This window comes from Notechis scutatus, chromosome 1 (assembly GCF_049901735.1).
Source record: "Notechis scutatus isolate UNSWTSFEM ecotype Mainland chromosome 1, rNotScu1.2, whole genome shotgun sequence".
Classification (NCBI taxonomy): domain Eukaryota; kingdom Metazoa; phylum Chordata; class Lepidosauria; order Squamata; family Elapidae; genus Notechis; species Notechis scutatus.
In genome coordinates, this window is record NC_142009.1 from 53,464,633 (window position 1) to 53,485,848 (window position 21,216).

Sequence of the window (21,216 nt, forward strand, 5' to 3'; positions counted from 1 at the left end):
CAATATATACCTTAAGGTTATGACCTTCAATATAATACATAATACATAACTTCCAATCGAATTCTGCTGGTACATTCTTATAATACACCCTATATTTTTTTAAAAAAGATTATAAATATATGTAATTATAAACCCTCATTCTATTCCAATTCAGTTCTATCATTAATAATCATTAAAATCTTAACATCTTTAACACTTCTTTTCAATTAAATATCATACTTCCTTAAAGATACATATAATCTCCATAATTAATTTTTCCCTTATTTCTCTTCACATATGTTTTATAAATCATTAAATATTCATTTTGTTACATTTTTTATTGACAAGCATTCCACTGAATTACGATAGCTATTTTATCAAACATTTTAATCATACATTGTTTCATATTTTCTAAAATTATTTTTGTTTCTAATATAACAATACTATCTTATGTACCTTTGCAGAATCCTTTTTCCATTAAATTTTCACCCATTATCTCTAAATAGGCCCTGTTTCTCTATATTTTGTTTCTGTCCTTTATAACTTATTTTCCTTTCTTTCTTCCCTCTCTTCTTCTCCCTCCCCTTTTTACCCCCTTGTCTCTCTACTTCTACTTCTCTCTTCTGCATTTCCCTCTTCTGTTGCTTTCTGATTTTATACTTATTTTTCACTCTATTTTTTTTTTTGGAGTTGTTTTTCCCAATCTTAAATTTTCCATTCTCTTTCCCCCCTTTCTTTTTTCCCCCCACCTAAGATTACTTGTTCATTAAAGATGGCTTCTTCTTTGTCGCAATCTTCTTGTTCTGCAGGCATTTCTTGTTGTTTCTCATAATTCCAAATCTCCATTTTTAAAAACTGAAATACGAAGCCAAAAGAACCTCTCCATTCTTGTGCATCTTCTTTGTAATTTTTAAGTTCCATTTTCAGTTCTTCTAAAAGTGGAGCCATTTTAAACAGTTTTAAACAACCACCTGATTGATTTTAGTCATTCAAATACAATAACCAAAAATCCAGAAATCATCAAGTAATCCAAATAGTCCTGAGTTATTTCTTCTTATTTATTTTTCTACTTTCTCTTCCTGGAGTTTTTGTTGCGATATTTCAGTTAAAATGTATCTTTTGGAAGTCTTGTTGAAATTTTGCTATAAGTTCTTTTTAATTCCAGGCAGTCTCCTCCCTTCCAGATCCTGCCCTTTTATTCTTTTTCTCTCTTTTCCTGTTTTCAAAAGCTTTTGATTATCCAGAAGTCTTTATTATCCCTTTGACTTTTTATTTTCAGCATTAAATGCCTATTAATGTCAAAGTGGATTTTTTTCCAATTTCTTGCTTAAGTCTCTTAGCTGTCAGTATAGGAAAAGGAGGAAAAAAACCCAAATCTTTTCCCTTTTGTCTCTCCTTCGAAGCTTAAAAATCTTCTTAGGGAACAATGTTATTGGTTTTTTTTTTAATAGTTTCAATTCCAGGGTACCTTATTTGTTGCTTTTGCTGTTTGACCCGGTCAACCAAAACTTTCTCTTCTTATCTTCCTCCTGCACATTCTTTTCCGGTTGAGTTCTTCTTTGTGGTGGCCATTTCTGACCACCGCTGCAACTGCCTTCGGGAAAGGGAGTAACGGCCAGCTGGGGAGGAGAGATGCAGCTCTCCTCAACCCTGCAGACAGTCTCCCCCCTCTTCACCACCTCTACAGGGTGGCTTAGCCCCGAAACCAGCCGGCTTGGGGCGCTCCAGCGGCGAGCATGGATCGAAGCCTCGCAGAAACAAGGTTTCGGTCTGTCGCCAAAGAAGCTCAAACTGGAAGTCCCCAAATGTGTTGCAGATTTCAAAACAATCTAATAAACAAGAAATTAATTTATCTTTTTAAAAAATTGTGCCATTTACTATAATGCTGTGAATCTTGAAAATCTTTGAAAATGAATAGATAATTCTAATTTAATAAATTATATTTATAAAAGAAGTAGAAACAAAAAGGAATGAAAACATGTTTGTTAGCATGCTTACATGCTATGGTATCAGCTCCTTTTTCTACCCTCCTGTCCCCACCCAACATCTGAACCCTAGGGCTAACCCTCTTGAGTGGTAGATCCACTGTTAATGTATTATTGCCATTGACTCTTTCTCAAATTTTTACCCACTACTCCTGCTCCTTCCAACCTCAATCTTCAGAGAATGTGTGACTTTTCCATATGGATAAATGATTCATCCTCAAAAATGCAATAAAAACAAATGTTTTATAAAAGATACAGTACACAAGGCAGCAGAATGGGGACTTTCTCAAGCAGCCAGTTTTGCACAGGAAAAATCAAGTCAGGAATGGCTTCTAGGGGTCAGTGAATCTTTGGCAGCTTCCTGCAGTTGGCTCTCCATATGCCTTTCCTCATCAACATTTTAACATAGTTCATAGTGACTTGGTAATTGTATATATGGCTAGCACATAATGTGGATGACATTAAGTGCCAAACAAGAATGGGTGTGGATGCGGATGTAGATCTATTTATGTAGATAACAATAAATAATATTAACATTTGAATGGGAGGAGTATTTTTGGCCTTTAGTTTTTTGGGGAAATCTACTGCATCTTTAAATCCCTTTGTTCTGACTTGAGGTTGGTTGAAATACTTGCTTAAAATACTGTACAAATTATGGTTGTCTAGTTTTCGGTATATCATGTCACCTTCTTTAGGGAAGCTACAGTTTTACAAAAAGATCGTTTTCCTCCTTCAGTGGCAATTCATTGCATTCCTAATATGCTTGAGTCTAGAGCAAAGAAGAGGTTTCAGCCCCTCTGTTGTTTAATTGCATTAAAGTATGAGCATAATGATTGAAATATTAAAATTACAGTTTTAATATTGAAAATATATTAATTGACAAGATTTAAATTTCAAAAACTAATAAGGCATAATAATTTTGGTTAAAGTAATGCATTCCAAAACATGGGAACTAGCGAGAGCTAAGATAATTGAATCTCAATCATTACGATATAAAAAGCCACTGACTGAAACCTCTTCTCTGCCTAGAATTCGTTAACCATGATGGGTATCTGGATGAGGAATCATTGTACTGACCTGCAGCTTCTGTGTTGCCCAAGCCAGCTCTAAGGTTAATGTTAATTGTGATTTGATAAAGCAATCCAATATTAAAAAACCACAATTGCAAAAATTGATCACTGAATGTAACCATTAAATGATTAATAAGTCATTTTTATTTTACCTAACAGCCTCCTATCACAGTTGACATCATATTACAATACATATAGACATATTGTAAACATTATATGAAGTTGCTATTGCAGATTGATATTAATGCATTACAACTATACAGATACAATTATTGTTAGGATTGTCTTTATGTGTTATTTTACTAATAAAGTCAATTATATTTCAGATTGTGTCTGCTGTGCAGTACTGTCATCAAAAGTGCATTGTTCATCGTGATCTCAAGGTATATTAATTTTTTTCTTTAAGAATTGAAACTTTATAGAACAAAATAAATTTATGAACAACATTTTAGAGATAGATTTAGGTTTTCTAAATGATCTTCATCTTCATCTTACATCTCTGAGAAAATAATACTTATTAATTGAATGTATGCTTCTCTACAGAAAAGCATATGTTATATGTAACAGATTCAATGCTGACTTTAAGGAAATGCTTTTTTCCTGTATTTTTTCTGTAATGTGTCCCAACCTTGTCTAGTTTCTCCATGTGAACTTTTGTTATATTAATTTTTATGCCTCCCAAGTCCCTCTTTCACTGTCACTGAAATAGCTTCTTTTAGTTAAAGGTCTTTCTAATGCCTGTTGTTTCTTTAGGTCATTATTTAGTATTATGTGTGTGGAAATGCAATCATGTACAACAAAAACACAAAAACATGATCTGACTAAGCTACTATTATATATTAGTTTAGTTTCAATTTCTCATGTATCTTTTTTACATGCCTTGACTTGAGCAATAACTTGTAGATGTTTCTTGCCATGTTTCCCAGAAAATAAGACCCAGTCTTATATTATTTTGGGTGCCAGAATAAGCAGTAGGGCTTATTTTCAGGGGAAGTCTTATCTCCCCCCCCAGGATACAGGAGGCCCATTTCTTTCGTTTGCTTCTGGCTGCAACGAGGCAGGAGGACATGTAGCACATGTGTGCCGCTACCATGAGGTCAAGCTGCCTCCCATGCCCCACACCAGCTTACCTCAGGGCTCCTGCAGCCAGGCCACCCACACCCTGACACCTGCCTCACCTCACAGTGGTGGCTCCAACAGAACTGCATGTAGCTGCCAGCTCACTTCTTCTATTTGCTCATGGCCGCAACGGAGCAGGAGGCTAAGTGACATGGCCATGATGCTAGGCGGGAGGGTGGAGTTGCTCCACACACCACACACTGATTTACCTCAGAGTTCCTGCAGCCAGGCAATCCATGTCCAGACACGTGCCTCGCTTTCTGGCCAGGGCACCAGTACATCACTCATCCTCCTGCTGCATTGCGTCCATGAGCAGGTAGAAGAAGTAGGCCAGCGGCCAGGTGGAGTCCTGTTGGACATGGCTGCTGGTGCTGCTGCCATTAGGTAGTTGTCGGGGCATGAATGGCCTAAATGCGGGGGCCCTGAGGGAGCTGGTGTGGGACAGATAGGGGAGCTCCATCCCCCACACCTGCCTCACCTCACCTTGTGTTGGCAGCCCCATGAGCAACCAGACAGAATGGGCGGCGGCTGTGTAAGTAGGGCTTATTTTGGGGGTAGGGCTTATATTAGGTACATGTATAAAACATTCTAGAGTTTATTTTCGGTATAGGTTTTATTTTGGGGGGTAGGTCTTATTTTCAGGGAAGCACGGTATCAGCAGTATCACAATCAGAGCTCTGTCCTAGCATATTGCAGCTTATGTGCAACAAAAACTCTGACTCCGACTTATTTAAAGCCTTAGGTCCGTGCTGGCAAACCTATACAACATGTGCTGGAAGTGGCATGCAGACCCATCTCTCCAGGCGTGCCAGCCATTGCCCATTGCTCTTCTGGATTCTAGCGTACACATGCGTGACGGCCAGCTGGTCTTTGCACATGCGAGAGCGGCAGAAACTGGAAGAGCAGGTTCCCAGCATACATGCGCCAGCCAGCTTGCCTTCACGTGCGCATCCATGTTAGAAACCGGAAAACCAGGTGGCCGGTGCGAATGCACACGCTGGTAAGCTAAGCTTCCAGTTTCCGGCACTCCTGCGCATGTGCGCATCAGGGAGATGCTCTTCCGGGTTTTGGGACACGCGCTCCCATTTCAGCACTCAGTGCTGGAAAGGTTAGCCACCACTGCCTTAGATTAAATGAAAAGTACACAAGTAAAGAGGCAAGTAAAATTAATTTTGACAGCAGTATCATTCTACAGTATTTTGAAAGACAAATATGTGTACTACACACATTGCAAGAATTTAGATGCAAGGTTATATGTCAAGGTTCTTCTTTGAGATGATATTCTTCCTCTGGAGTTTATTCATTTTTCAGAGTAACATTTTATAATATCTGGTAGCTCAGTCTTCTGTCCTTTTGTGTGTATCTTCTTCAAATAATTCTAAAACGTTGTTCTCAGATTCATTTCTCCTTAAACTGAAAATAATCTAAAGCCTTTGTACATATCAGCGACAAGCTTCTTTTTACCAGTAATCTAAAGGTAGTCCTTGACTTACGACCACAATTTACCAAAATTTCTGTTACTAAGCAAAACATTTGTTAAGTGAATTGTGCCACATTTTATGATTTGTCTTGCCACTCTTGTTAAGTGAATCGCTGCAGTTTTTAAGTTAGTAACATGGTTGTTAAGTGAATCTGGTTTCTCCATTGACTTTGCTTGTAAGAAGGTCACAAGATGACCTTATGACCCCAGGACACTGCAACTATCATAAATATGAATCATTTACCAAGATTTGAAGTTTGATCATGAGATAAGGGGAATGCTGCAATGATTATGTGTGAAAAATGAACATAAGTCATTTTTTCCAATGCCATTGTAACTTCAAACAGTCACTGAAAAAACTTTAGAAAGCCAAGGACTACCTATATTCTTAGTTTTTAAACAAAAACATCTAATAAGTATCATGAACTAATTGAATAATTCAAATAATTAATTTAGAAAATATCACATTAGAAGAGTGCATATTTTTAATAGTAAAAAAAGCAAACCTTTGGAACTAATAGTTCTTACCTGGTATAAATCTTTAAAAGAAGATTCAGATACATCTGCTTTTGTTATGTGTATATATGTGTCCTTCATTCAGAAATAGGAAGAACAAAAATACCGATCTTTATCTATTTTTGTTTCTAAATACAGCACTATTTTTGTTTATGTTTTTATTCAACTATATGCTGACTCTGTAAACTGTTCAAGGAGTGCTGCAAAGCACTATGAAGCTGTATAGAAGTTTTGCTATTGCTATTTCTCTTCACAATAATAATTTTGAAAAAGGAAAGGCTATTAAGTGTTACACTTTTCACAAATCTCACTGATGACAATTTGATATAAAGTTGCAATCAAATTGGTAGCTTAGAAATAGAAGAAAAGAGGAAAAACAGCATATAATTGAATTTATTATTTGAAGCGCAGACATTTGACATTCTAAATGTTTTACATTTTCATAGAACACACAGTTCTTTAGATTAAATAGCTGTTCTACTGTTAATGGTATAAAAACATTTTAAATGTACCTTTTAAATGTGTATTTGATATTTTTTCCTTTTATAGGCAGAAAACCTTCTTCTTGATGGAGACATGAACATTAAAATTGCAGACTTTGGTTTTAGCAATGAATTTACTGTTGGCAACAAACTGGACACTTTTTGTGGAAGCCCTCCATATGCTGCCCCAGAACTCTTTCAGGGAAAGAAATATGATGGCCCAGAAGTAGATGTTTGGAGTCTTGGAGTCATTCTTTACACTCTTGTCAGTGGATCATTGCCTTTTGACGGTCAGAACCTAAAGGTAGAAATAATAATCTAAAATTACTAAAGTCTGGTTTTTGAATTTTTGCTTTAGTATTTGATTTATTTTCTTTGTTTGTCTTTCAAAAGGAATTGCGAGAACGAGTATTGCGTGGAAAGTACCGCATACCATTCTATATGTCCACAGACTGTGAAAATCTACTGAAAAAACTACTTGTGTTGAATCCAATTAAGAGAGGGAGTTTAGAAGTAAGTTCTCTGAATATTTTCTTGTTTATTAACCCAATTCAGTGAAATAAGTTAAACCCCAGGGGGATTTAAAACTGGTCCTGTAATTCTTCCTGAGACCCTAAGCTTTTGGCCGAAAAGCCATGTATTAGACTTTTGTATAAGACTTTTGGCCTAAAAGCCATGCCTGGCCTTTAAGTAATATTGGGGAGGTTGTATTCCAAAACATGGATGGAATCAGCATGGTAATTAAATCGGATTTAATTAACTTAAACATAATTACAGCTTGCATTAATTAAATACTTCTAAAATAATTATTCTTCATATCGTTAATAATTTCTTTGACTCACTATAAAATACTATATAATCATCAGACTTAAAATGTTTTGGATAAGTATATACATCCTGGAGAACAGTTGTCTCTGATAGAATTGTTTAAGTTGTGAAATAGATTTATCAAGAAAGGTCCACTGACTTCTAATGGTCTTGTAAATGAGTAGGATTGCAATATGTTAGCAAATTTGTTAGACAATTTAAAAAAACTTACAGTAAATAACTCAAAAACATTTTACAAAAAATATTAGTTACTAGAATACAGCCACAAGAGAGGATTATTTATTTCTAATTATCAAATACAAAATACTCTGGAATGAATGAATGAAATTAATGAAAACACACTGAAATGAAAAATGAAAGTAGTACATACTGCTTCATCCTTTTATTTATCAAATTTATTGCCTTTTCCAGGATAAATTACATATTTTCAAAACAAATTAAGCTATTGCTTAATATCTTGAAGTTTTCTAATTTTTCAATATAATTTTGGAATTTTAAGAAACTGTATTCTTGGTCCACCAATACATTGTTAATATTTCTGTTACAATTAAAAACTATTTTCAATTCAGAATAGCCTAAACAAGCAGTGGGTTGCAATTATATTTTTTGCTAGTTAATTGGGAAATTTAAAAACTGACTAATTTTAAGTAAAACAATGGGCCTGTTTTCCCCAAATGTGCTTTTTCAAGAGGCAATTTTGCTTTCTTTGAATGGTGGGGAATGGAAAGATTTATATTCTTTGCAATGAGGTCCTCTGGTCGTTAGCACTCTTTCTGAGAGTCATTGAGGACCTCAATGACTCTCAGGAAGAGTGCTAATGACAAAGGACCTCAATGACTCTCAGAGAGAATGCTAAAGACCAGAGCACCTCATTACAAGGAATCATTCCCCACCATTCAATCAGAATTGAAGGAGCTTCTTGAATGAGGAGCGAAACTTCTTCAAGGAAAAACAAAAAAAGTACAGTTGCCTCTTGAAAAAGCACCTTTGGAACAACCATGACCAGGATGACTGAGAATCTCCATAAACAATGAGCCTGTTTAGTTTAGTATAATCCATAGAATCTTACAGTGGCTTTATAGATTTCAGTATCAGATTCTTTCCTGCCTATTGAGGAAGTTAATAATTGATCCCAAGTTTTTTTTGGATGGAAAGTATTCCTCCATCACTGAGGTTCATATTTTGCTCAGTTTTGTCTGTACATATTATATGACTGACATAATTTTTGAACTGAAAGAGTGATTTTCTCTTTTGAACAATTGTTGAAGATAATGCCTTTATCTTTTTAAGTGGATATAGAATTAATCATTTTATTGCTACTTTTAAAGTATATATTTAAATAACATGAATATTGTTTCATTTATGAAGTTTTAATACCTCCCCCTCTAAATAATTCAATGTAATTCCATTTTTCAATTATGTTTATTTTCAAGCAAATTATGAAGGACCGATGGATGAATGTTGGTCATGAAGAAGAAGAATTAAAGCCATATACTGAACCTGAACCAGATTTTAATGACACTAAACGAATAGGTAACAGTTTTAATCTAACAATTCATTGCTTTTTAGGTTCTCCAAGTATTACCTACATTCTGTGCTATCTGATTATATATCAGATGTGATTGAAGCTAATTCATATGTCTTGCTCGAGTCTCCAGAATACTATTTTTACTCCAAATTCTTCTTTCTCCACTCACTTATCATAGAAAACATGGTTTGCATTTTCCTTTCTTATTACAGTGGCAGACGTATTTGAAATATGATCTTGAATGGTAATTCAGGGGAGAAATACTTCTGTTCAGCTATACTTTGTTCTAAAAAAGAAATGTAAATTGGCTTTAGCAGCTAGGATCCATGATACAGAGGACATTAAATAATCAGTATCCTTTCATTTTCTTTTCTATCTTTTATAGTTCTTAATTCTATGAAGTTTTAGGTTTAGCAATAACATTTCATAAAACATGGGAGGCATTATGAATTGGCTGTCTGGTTAGATATTTTTAAAAAAGATTTGTGATCTATGAAGTTCTGAAATGTTGCTGGACAACTAAATATAAAGTACAAATACTTTAAGTAAATAAAATAGGAAATTATATTGAGGACCTCAGTGACTCAGGAAGAGTGCTAATGACAAAGGACCTCAATGACTCTCAGAGAGAGTCTGAGATATTCCCAGAATTATTACTGGTTTGGACAAAAACAGTACATTAGAAAATGCCCTTAGGTTAGCCTAAATATTTCAGATAGTCTTATCAAAAATAAATTCTGTTTTTTCCCCTTAGATATAATGGTCACTATGGGTTTTGCAAGAGATGAAATTCATGACTCCTTAGTAAACCAAAAATATGATGAAGTAATGGCTACATATTTGCTTCTAGGGAGAAAACCACTTGAGGTAATTTACCATTTTTTTAACCTTTATTTTAAATTGCTTTGCATTTCTAATTCGAGGAGATAGAACATGTTATCTAGGTTTGTGCAAACTTTTGAAAGGGACACTTTGGTAAAATGTTTTAATACAAATAAAGTACCTCCTCTTGACATATTAAGGGAACTGTCTCACATAGCTGCTTCAAAGGCTGTTCCTGGCCCCGTACATGTCTATGTGAATACATAGACAAGCATTTTACTTCATTTTCAGGAAAATGAAGGGTTTGTGCATATAAATGTGCAGACAGCCAGGGATAGATAGCCTTGGAAGTAGTTACACAAGCCTTTCAAACGATGTGGTTGCTTGAGTGCTTTGTGTTACCCTAATCTCCCCATAGCATTTCCTAACAAGCGAAACAACTCTTTGAAACTCACAGGGTAAGAATTTATACATTAGCCATTTTAAAAAACCTTTGCCTAATCTATGCATGCAGTAGATTTTGGGGGGACAACGACTCTTTGATAAACAGTTGAATGCTTTGGGGGTTTCAATGAAGCACAATCATTAGGACTTTACATGTTTTTCTCACTTTAATAATTAGTGTAAACTTTTGGACTCTGATCTTGATATCTGATTATCAGAAGCATAAACATGATTGTGATACCTCGAGTTCAGTCTAACACCATTAATATGCTACCATGGTGGGAAAATACTAGAAAGCATTTGCAGAGCTTCGTCTTATTTTCTTTCTAAAAAGTAGTGCAAGAAAGGAGTGTGCTTTTCTGCAGTTTCTGAAGGCCACAGAGATTATAATAATAATGGGGTGTGCTTTCATGTAGCCTTCAGAACCTCTTCAAGGTTTTCAGTCTTCAAGCAGTTTCAGAGAATGTTCTTCTACAGTCTCTGAAAACTGTGTGAAAGGACATCCCATCCTTGTGCAATTTTCAGAGGCTCTGGAGGCCATGCGAGAGCACAGCCTTGGGTAAGCAGCTGGGGCTGTCAACAGAAACAGAACACTGCCTGAAGATAAGCAGGTCCTGGGGACCAGGCACATGGTTGGACTGTATCTTTTAAAAAAATGAAAACGTACAGAATTATTTTTCTTTTGTTTGGGCAGGGGTGGTGGTGGTGGTGGTGATAATGCCAGCCGAGTCAAATTGGGCATTTTCTGCATTTTTGATGTGTCAGCCCCAAAATGGCCTCCATCGTTGTTCTAAAATCTTCCTGTTTGTGTTGAACTGCAGTTTGTACAGTTATGGGAGTAGTCCTCCACTTCTTTTGGAGGCTACCATGTTGTGCTTAATCTGCTTAATATCTGAACATTTCATGGATTTTACCTGGTTTAGATAAACACTAAGAGTCTTGCGAGCATTTCATTTGTACCCAAATAATAAACTTCTACTCTGTTTGGAAGTTTTCTTCTATAGCGCAAAATGATTAAAAATTAAGGTGTTGGCGCTATTTAATTTCTTAAGGTGTTTTCTAGCACGCACACACACCCCTTATGTGAATTGAGAAATAAAAGCAAGATATGCTTTTCTTTGTCACAAGCCAGCAATCTTAGGAAACAAGCTGGCAGAGACTGGAAGTCTATAAGCTGGATCAATGGATGCAAGCTTGTGCTTCATAAATCAGGAGCTTGTTTATTAAAGACTGATCATTCACTACAAGCAAACACCTGTCTTTCTGTGATTGATCTTCGTTTCTTTTTCTCTATTTTTTTTGGGAAAACCATCCTTGGAGTATAATTAGGAATGGAAAAGCTTTAAAGAATGTTATCATCCTTTCTGTAACTGGTGTTTATTTATATACATCATCTTTGTAAACTGCCTCAAATGTGAGACTCTGAATAGTTTACAGCAAGGCAAGAAACAAGAAAATAATAAAAACGGTAACATTAAACAACCCATATATTAAGGTGACCACCCATAGTCACAGATAATTAGAGGCATTATAACACTAAAATGTTTTAATTGCTTTTTGAAAAACAATTTATACATTTCTTTTTTATTGCATTTTGGAAAAGGTATTAAGAAACAAAAAAGGGGGAAGGGAAAATGCAAAATTGAGGGTGCAGTTGATAAGAGAAAGAGCTACCAAAAAAAAGGAACTTTCAACTTCCCTCAGTACAGATACAAACAGAAAACACAGTGACCTTTTGAACTAAATTAAATCATAATGTACAGTGCTTCTAGAATCAATAAACATATCTAGTCATCAAATCCCAAAGCTAAAATTTCTTTTTTCTTTTTTTTTCCATTTCACATAAAAAGTCGAAGAATTGTTTCCAGGTAGCAATGAAGATAAAGTTTTTTTTCTCTAATGAAAATAATCAATTTTGCCGTCTTCACCATCCATTCTTTCATTGTGGGTACCTGTGGGTCTTTCCATCGCCTCGCATAAATAAAAAATGCTGTTGTTATCACTTATAAAAACAAAATTCCATGCTCCCTTTTCAATCTGTTTATCCATTAATCCTAGGAGAAAAGCCTCTGGCTTCATTTTTATGTTCAGTGTAAGAATTATTTGAATTAAAATATATACCTGATTCCAATAATTCTTAGCTTTCTACATTTCCACAAAAGTTGATAAAAAGTACCTTCAGATTGTTTACATTTTCAACATTTCACACCACTATATACATCATTGACAATTTATTAGGTGTTAAGTGCCAACAGTTCATAAAAATTATTTTTCAAATTATAATCCACTGTAAATTTCAATCCTTTACTTCACCTCTTCTCCGATTGATCCAATATTATATTATAACCAAAGTTTTTCCCCCCATTTAATCATAGCAATTTACACATTCAAATTATTCCTTCCATAACAGAATTTTAAGGATGATTGAATCCTCTCTAGAGATAAACAAAAGCTTCATTGCCTTCCTTTGCAATAGCAGGCTCTTGATGCTGCATTTTACTCTTTTTTTTTTTTTTTTAAATAAATCTTATTATGGAAAAAAAAATCTGCAATCTTCTGCCCAAATTAAGGTCATTTGGTAATAAATGTTGTTCTACTGCGACTTTAGAAGTACTCCTTAATTGTACTACTTAAATTAACTAAACTTAAGAAAGAAATAGTGTAGTTGAGAAAAGAGAGATGATCTTGGTTTCCAAATACGTTTTTTATCCTTACAGTGTGATGGGACTGAGTCTCTATCCAGTACTACCCTGGGTCAAAGATCTCGACCTGGAAGTGACCTCAACAACAGCTCTATGCAATCTCCTGCTCACCTGAAGGTTCAGCGGAGTATATCAGCCAATCAAAAACAGCGTCGGTTCAGTGAACATGGTGGGGATGGCATTCAACCAAGTAAAGTAGTAGAATATAATTTTAAGTTGTGTTCTCTTTCCTGGGGGCTTGGCAACAACACCTTTCTGAACATTGCTTAACACATCATTGTGCTTTTATCATGTGAGCTGTCTGTATAAATATAATTTGGGTTACTGGGGAGATGTAGTTTTCATTTGCATTTCTTTTTATGTCTGTAGCTATTTTAACTCTGAAGAAAGCAAACTGTTCTATATTCATCATTTCTCCTGGCATGTACTTCTCGTTTGGGCTTTTTCCACAGATTTTTCAATAATACTCAAGCCAGGGGCATTACTAAACTTTTATCTTTCTTTCTATAAGTGCTTTATAATTGGAATTAACATTTTGGTTGCTGAAATATCCACCTTTTTTCAGCCATGAGTTCTGTAGTGATATGGACTAAAGTTTCACTTTCCTAGTCTTCAGACTTGAATATTATTGAAAATTTCTAAGGGGATCAGTGAGACTTAGGCAATCATTGAGCTAGAAGAGTTCGACAAGGAAGGAAAAAAAAATCCAAAAATAGCTTCTCTTCTGGTTATAGGAAGCATTTGGAAACCATTATTTCTGCCAAAGAAAATGTATCCAAATATTGCCATATTCACTGTTCCTTTATTTTGAATCTGTAAGGTTACTACTTTCTTACAGAAAAAAGTAAGTACTTGTTCACATTTGCAGGAAGATTCCATGTTTAACTTTGTATCTCAGGAGATAGTTTAAACATAAAATTTAACACGTGGTATCAAACTTTGGGTGTGCAAATGTTTTCTTTCTCAATCATACTTGCCATGGGAACTGCAGAAAAGAAAAAAGAATGAAGATGGGTTAAGGGTACGAGCATAGTGGCACTTATAAATTTGTGAACCTGTTTGAATTTTTAATATTTCTACATAAATATGTCCTAAAATATTAACTGTTTTTCAGCAAATGTGAATATCAAACTGACTGAAGGTAATACATGATCTCATTGATGTTTTCTTGGTTTCATAGTTGGCCCATCCATCCCTCCTGCTGTCTCATATTCGAAAAGAGCTCAAGCAAACAGTGTAGAGAGTGAATATAAAGAAGAATGGGATAAAGAAATGTCACGAAAATTGAGCAGCACAACAGTTGGGTCCAAAAGTGAGGTGACAGCAAGTCCATTAGTAGGCCCTGAAAGGAAAAAATCAACAGTGGTTCCAAGTGTAAGTGATTTTTTTTTTATTCACTTGTTCTGTCAGATCTCTGTAGCACATAACAGATCTTTATAATTATTGTTGAGTTTAATATTTTATGTGAATGCTTTGATGGTAACATAAAATTAAGCAAGCAAGACTTCTAAACCAAAGTAGCAACAATAACCAAGTAGCAAAAATAATTGTGTCATTTGGATTATTGAAGGATTTGCAGGTGAAGTTATATTTTGGCATCTCTCAACTAATCCTGAAAAGAAGACCATACCCATGGAAGAAAAGTTCTGATTACCGATTGGAACCTGGTCTCTCATTGTCCTTGTTGCTCAAGATCTCACCTTCCCATCCTTCCAATTTACCTTCCAGACAACTCTGCAGACTCCTTTATTTTGAATCAAATAAGCAATGCCTTATTGCTTTGTATTTGGCAGATAGCATAATTAGAATATGGGGAAAAAACCTATTCATATAGCATAATTTTATACTATCATTTCTTGATATTAAAATACCTGTATTGTGATTTATAGCATCATCAGCCATTGTGGTGGCAATTTAAGTTTACTTGTATTGGAACTACAATAGTGAGATGCTATTTCTTTTCAGAAGTACTTACATGTTTTGTTTGTAGTAATGCAGAACAGTTGATAGCTGTAGCAGGATATTGTGTGCTGAAATGCTACAATTATGACTTAGACATATGACTTAGAAGTGAGCAGTCTTTACCTTGTGGACTTCTTGGTGCTCTCTGAGCTTAGTTTTTTCTCCCCAGACATTTCATTATCAAACTAGGCAACGTCATCAATGCTAGAAGAGAATGGGTTTTGTTTTCATTTTATATACTAGTGGTTTGCCCTGTCAGTGTTGGTGAGAGTGGACTTTGTGGTTCCTTGATTAGGTTTTGTTTACTGTTAGCTTGTTTTTCTGCATTGGTGGTTCCTTGATTAGGGTATTGTTTATTTCTTGATTGTTGGTCTAGTGTTAATCTAGGTGTTAACATTACATTACAGTTCTCATGCATATCCCCACTAACATAATAGATATGCACTCAGGCCCTTGTACCCAAGGAAAGATATCGGGCCTTTTGGACCTTGTTCAGACCCATTTTTGAATTGGAGAATTTCCTCCTCTTCCCCAGCATAACTACCTAAACCCTGGCCACCAGATCAACTGTTTGCTGTGGTTTGCGCCATCATTTGTGCTGATGTTGCATTCTACTCTGAATTTAAACTATACCTTATATGTAGAGGCTAATAAAACTGTGAATAGTTATTGAGGCCTATTATTAGGAGATAATTGCAGTAGCTATTGCCAGAGACGATGAGGAATTTATTTCCCTTCAGGACACTGTTCATCATTACTATCACTTTGCATTTGAAATCTTAATAATGAGAGCTTGTTCTTTTTATATAATGCGAAAGCCTTTGATTTCTTAAACAGAAGTAAGAGGGCGGTTGGGGGGGGGTGGGGCGGGTGGGGCGGAGGGTGGGGGTGCCCCCCTGGCCCGGCGGCGGGTGCCCAACGCGGGCAGGAGGAGGAGGTAGGCGGCCGGCCGCTTCTATACTGGTTCGAAACCAGAGGGCATTTCTCTTATCTATGAGCATGATAATGTACTATAAACTTGGGCTTTTTCATCCTACCATTAGTTAAGTGTAAATCTGTGTCCACTTCTCCTCTAGAACAATATGTTTTCTGGAACTAGCATGACACGGAGGAACACCTATGTCTGTGAACGTTCTACAGACCGCTATTCTGCCATTCAGAATGGGAAAGACAACAGGTACCAAACCTCATCTCCCCAGAATCAAAGATCTCCTAATTATTCACTTTCAACATAATGTGGGATGCTTGGAAACAAATCATTTAAGCAGGTTCTGTAGGAAAATGGAAACTAAGAGAAGCCCAATTAACCTCAAATAGCCTTGTTCTGATGTTACTTCCATTATTCCTGAGCAGAACTAACAGTGGAACTCATTTGGTCTATGAACGTCTATGTATAACTGCTGCTACATGAGCATTATAAATACATAAGCCATACATCAATGATTAACACTGTAACTGTGGGCTGTAATTGCTGTTGGTCCCTTTGTTGTCCTTGCTGAAAGCTGTCAACTGAATGAATGCACAGGTCAGCTTGGAAAATGCCAGCAAAAATTAAATTGCTGCTTTTTCAAAACATTCTCCCCTAACTTAGCTGGAATGCTAAACCTGCAAAGATTATATACACGCTTCTTGTCATTCCTCCATAGAGGCGTTGTATCCTCCCTTGTTCATTTCCTCTACACATGCATTCCTTAATTATGTTTCTACTAATTGTCTCTATCTCTCTCCTCCACCCTTGGGTGTTCTAAACAGACCAAAGTGCAAAACCTCTTGCTTTTCCTATTTAAAGCTAGTCTAATAGCTCCATGGGATTGACACATTTTTTTCATTTAGTGGCTTGTGGAAATTGCAACTACCAGAAAGAACTTCAAATAAGGAGACAGGGGAAAAAATAAAATAATGAGAGCAAACACGGCAAGGAAGATAAGTGGGTCCTACACTTTCTGAATGAGCCATGAATTCAGGCAGAGGTATTATAACTTCTTGAAACTGGTGCAATCTTCACTGATTAAATAAAAACTTAATAAAATATTAACCTTTCCTCCTTATACTATGACAATTAACCACACACTCCTTCCTTCAGTCCTAGGAAGGATTATATGTTGGCTTTTGAGAATAGTTAATTTCAAAAGCAAAACAAAACAAAGATTTTTATAGGTGCTATATAGGGCATCCTTCCTCAACTTGGTTCTCTTTCAGAGATTTTGGGTTTACAACTTCCAGAATTACTAACCATCACACTGTTAAAATCCTATATTAGCTGGGAATTCTGGATGTTGTACAAACTCATCAGGATAGAGCTAGAAGAAAAACATAATTTTCTTAAATACTGAAATTATAAAAACATAGGTAGAAAAAAGATCCCCCTGAATAAACAATTATTTTTGGGTGCTCAGAAATCAGTTGATTACATTTGCAATGAAGTCTAGATGTGGCTTTTTTCAGAATGACTAACAGTTTAATTTGAAACACTGCTAATAGTTTAGTAGTGGTCAGGGTCTGAATGACATGATAGACCTAAGCTGTGCCAAAGAGTGCAAAGCATTTATTCTGGTTGATCAAGGGAGTCAACCATAATTGTTTTTCCTAATTAGACAGCAGATAACATTAGTTTGGGTAGGAAATGATTCTCCTTTATTGGTGTACTTTTCTAAATCTGCTCAGTGGATCTTAATTTAATATGCTTCTACCTCTTCCATCACCAAATCTAAAAATACTATGTTTTTCCCTTGATAGATAGATAAATGGATGTCACTGGTGAAAAGATTCCTTTCTTTTTTCTTTTTCTTTTTTTTTTGAGGGGAAGAGCAAGATGAAGGTTACACAGCCATATTTGCTGTAAGGTAGCTGCCTTATTTCTTGAGCCAGTATAAACATTTGCTGCATTTCTTGTTAAAAGCTGGTGTTTATGCTAGGCTTTAACCTTGTTTTTTGGGGAGAAAAAGATATAACCTTTCTTTGGAAATTTTACATGCAACTACTTTGCTAGAGAATACCTTATTTCAAGATGCTCCTCTAAACCTCTTCCTCCCTATAATAAAAGCCTAACAGAAATGTCTGCAAGTAGTACTCCTTCTGCTGGCTCTGTGGTCCCTTCTGCCATATCTGCACGACCTCGACATCAGAAGTCAATGTCAGCCTCTGGTCATCCTATAAAAGTTGCACTTCCAACTATCAAAGATGGCACTGAAACTTATCGACCAAGGTATTTCAAAAATATAGTAATTATTTTCCTGATCAGAAGTCATTATTAAATTATTAGAAATGATGCCATAGGCAACACAGTGTTGCTCTGAAATTTCTGTTGCAAACCTACTTGGGGTTGAAGTGCCTAATATATCATGTGATGAGGGTGAGATTAGAGTGGAAAGCAGTTCATGAAATAAATGTGAAACCAGTTATTGAAGGAAGAATGCAGAGGAGTCAGTAAGCTGGAAAATGAAAATCTAAAGGGAGGATAAAAGAAGTAGGTTTTTTTTTCTGTGTGTATTTTTAACATTACAGCACTTTTGCTACTGGTTTTACCACTGTTTTAATTACAAGCAGTTCTAAGAGACAAAACAAGCCAGGAAATGCTATATTTTAAAGCAGTGATCCCCAACCTTTTTTATGCTGCGGCCCGGTACCGGCATCTGCTGGGCGCCGCAGCCCGGTACCGGCATCAGCTGGGCGCCGCCATCTTTTTTTGATGAAAAAGTGCTTCCGGTGACCTCACCGCTTTTCATCAAAAACGCGAAAAGGCTTTCACCGGAAAGCTCACTGGAAGCACTTTTTCATCAAAAAAAGATGGCGGCGCCCAGCAAACCAGCGGCCCGGTAGGACTTGTTCCACGGACCGGTACCGGTCCACGGACCGGTGGTTGGGGACCCCTGTTTTAAAGGATACTTAGGAATTTGAATAATTTCCTATTTTCAAATGGACTCCATGCTTGTGAAACCAATACCTTGTAAATATGACCATGTACTTTTTCAAAAGTATTTCTAAACTTACTTTTTCAGTAAGTGTTGTTTTTAAATAAGCAATCCAGCATAAGCTTTGTAATAAATTGAGAACACATATCAATTTCAGCCTCAGCTTTAGTCCAGGATAAGTTTGAGAGAGGGGCCAGTCATAATGTAAGCCTCCCTTGGCTTGCTTCTTTCTTTTGCTTTTGCTTTTCAAACTTTCTTCTCCCTCTTCAGTAGTGCAACTCAGAGAGCTCCTGCTGCTTCCCCGTCCGCTCACAGTATAAGCACTACCACTCCAGATAGAACCCGATTTCCTCGGGGGAGTTCAAGCCGAAGCACTTTCCATGGCGAGCAGTTACGGGAGAGGCGCAATGCCACTTACAATGGGCCCCCTGCTTCACCCTCGCACGAAACAGGGACATTTGCTCAAACCAGAAGGGGAACATCAACTGGCATTATAAGCAAGATAACTTCCAAATTTGTCCGCAGGTTAGTAAGAACCATTGTTTTCATTTCCAGATTATTAACAAACTGTGCAATAAGAGGCTAATTACTGTTAAAACTAAGCAGGTTTTATTCAGGTGCTGGTTTTACAACTCCTTAGAAGCCCCATTGAAGCCCAAATGTTCACAAGATTTGGAATGCAATAATTATGATTTTAGTGTTGATGCCATTACTAAAGAAACTTGGATATCTTGCATGACATGTAAAGTTTAGTATGGTATTGGCCAATGTATGTGAAAATGCTAATAGGCATGCTAGCATTTTAGACATTAAAAGCCAATTCTACCACAAGATTCCTACATGGATGTCATTTCAACAACAGGAATTGTGGTGAGCATCTCTGTTTCGGCATGTCCACACTGCATGAATCTGGTATTCATGATTACTTATTTTAACATTTTTAAATTGATTTTCCAGATTCTTTGTATTTTAAGTAAAATTCTAGACATTGAAAACGTAGCCATCATCTTTGTAAGCCTTATCTCTCATACACAGGACAAAATGCTTTACTGTCTACTGTAAGCACTAGCTAAATGGAATCTTTTCTCCTGAAAAGCAGACAATGTAAATTTAAATTAATGAATGTAGTCACTGTAAAACTTGTAGGCTACAAAATATACTTTGTGAGTAGATTTTAAATCCCAAATCAATTATTATCTAATTAAACATTCTGAAAGTTAAAAGTAATTTCACTTTTTATTAATTTGTATTTTCAAAACAAGGTGTCATCTTGAGACGCTACTTTCCAAATGCATACATTATGAATATTGTTTAAATGCCTTAAGTTGTAGAGGGAGTTCTACACTGATTGTTTTTTTGTACCATATATATTCTATTTTTAATACAGCACTTTTCACTTCTGAAATACATTCTTTGATCACTTCAGTACAGAACTTGGTCCATAGCACTTCACGTTTATATTTCATACTTCACATTTAAGCTTCCTGAGGTATCTAGATATTTGTAAAATAGCTTCAAGGTCTTTGTTTGGAATTGTTATGATTGCAATATTTGTTAACCTAGCCTTTTGATTTCTCATGTATAATAGATTGAGAAACACATTTCACTAACAAGTGTTCTTTAGTGTTCAAATGATTGGTGGCATCCGGAGTATCTGTTAGACATAGCATTAGATCACATAGCATATTAATGATTTGATATCATAGAGAATAATTTATCTAAAATGTGCCCTAACTTATATATGGAACTTTCTGCATATATCAAGCATGCAAAGTTTGTGACCTATTAAGCTGAAAGCGATCCAGTGGTTATCTATAGAAGCCCCCTGAATCATGTTAAAAATGGTGCCTGTCAAAATGTACCGTATTTGCCGGCGTATAAGACGACTGGGCGTATAAGACGACCCCCCAACATTTCCACTCAAAATATAGAGTTTGTTATATACTCGCCGTATAAGACTACCCCCTCTTCCGCACACCTTCCACATACCAAATAAAAGGTAAAAGAACATCAGATTTGATTTCAACATGTTAATTTATATTCAAATGCTTATGACATGCAGGAAAACTCACAAGGCTGTGAAAGTATGCCAAATAATAGAACATAAGTAATTTTCCGATTCAGAGCAGGTATAGTTCATAGTTTTATAAAATGTGTGTGTGTGCCTAAATTTCAAATTACCCATTTACCATGACTTGTCATGGACAGGCAACTTTATTAAAAGAATTCTATTTCAGCTAAGCCGGAAAGACACAAATAGGGCCTGCAGAAGCATAATTTTCACTCTGATATTAATTGTGGCAATGTTGCATTTTAAACTAGCCATGATTAATTATATCCAAATTTTCACACCCACACTCCCCTTCCTTTAGCTTTCTGAAAACCCCA

General features: G+C 35.9%; 1 protein-coding gene across 9 annotated transcripts in view; it reads left to right on the forward strand.

Annotated features, from left to right (window-relative positions):
- The window catches only part of MARK1 (microtubule affinity regulating kinase 1), a 68,781-nt gene that overhangs the window by 38,390 nt on the left and 9,175 nt on the right, over nucleotides 1–21,216 (forward strand). For 3 of the 9 annotated variants that reach the window (XM_026682518.2, XM_087964129.1, XM_087964150.1), the window contains 10 exons: nucleotides 3,361–3,417; nucleotides 6,699–6,935; nucleotides 7,025–7,144; nucleotides 8,893–8,992; nucleotides 9,742–9,854; nucleotides 12,971–13,145; nucleotides 14,136–14,329; nucleotides 15,994–16,094; nucleotides 17,961–18,122; nucleotides 19,099–19,353. In XM_026682518.2, the coding sequence (XP_026538303.1) occupies nucleotides 3,361–3,417; nucleotides 6,699–6,935; nucleotides 7,025–7,144; nucleotides 8,893–8,992; nucleotides 9,742–9,854; nucleotides 12,971–13,145; nucleotides 14,136–14,329; nucleotides 15,994–16,094; nucleotides 17,961–18,122; nucleotides 19,099–19,353 (1,514 nt within the window). The remainder of the gene's footprint in view (nucleotides 1–3,360; nucleotides 3,418–6,698; nucleotides 6,936–7,024; nucleotides 7,145–8,892; nucleotides 8,993–9,741; nucleotides 9,855–12,970; nucleotides 13,146–14,135; nucleotides 14,330–15,993; nucleotides 16,095–17,960; nucleotides 18,123–19,098; nucleotides 19,354–21,216) is intronic. The other 6 variants (XM_026682526.2, XM_087964135.1, XM_087964153.1 and 3 more) reach the window with 3 other exon arrangements.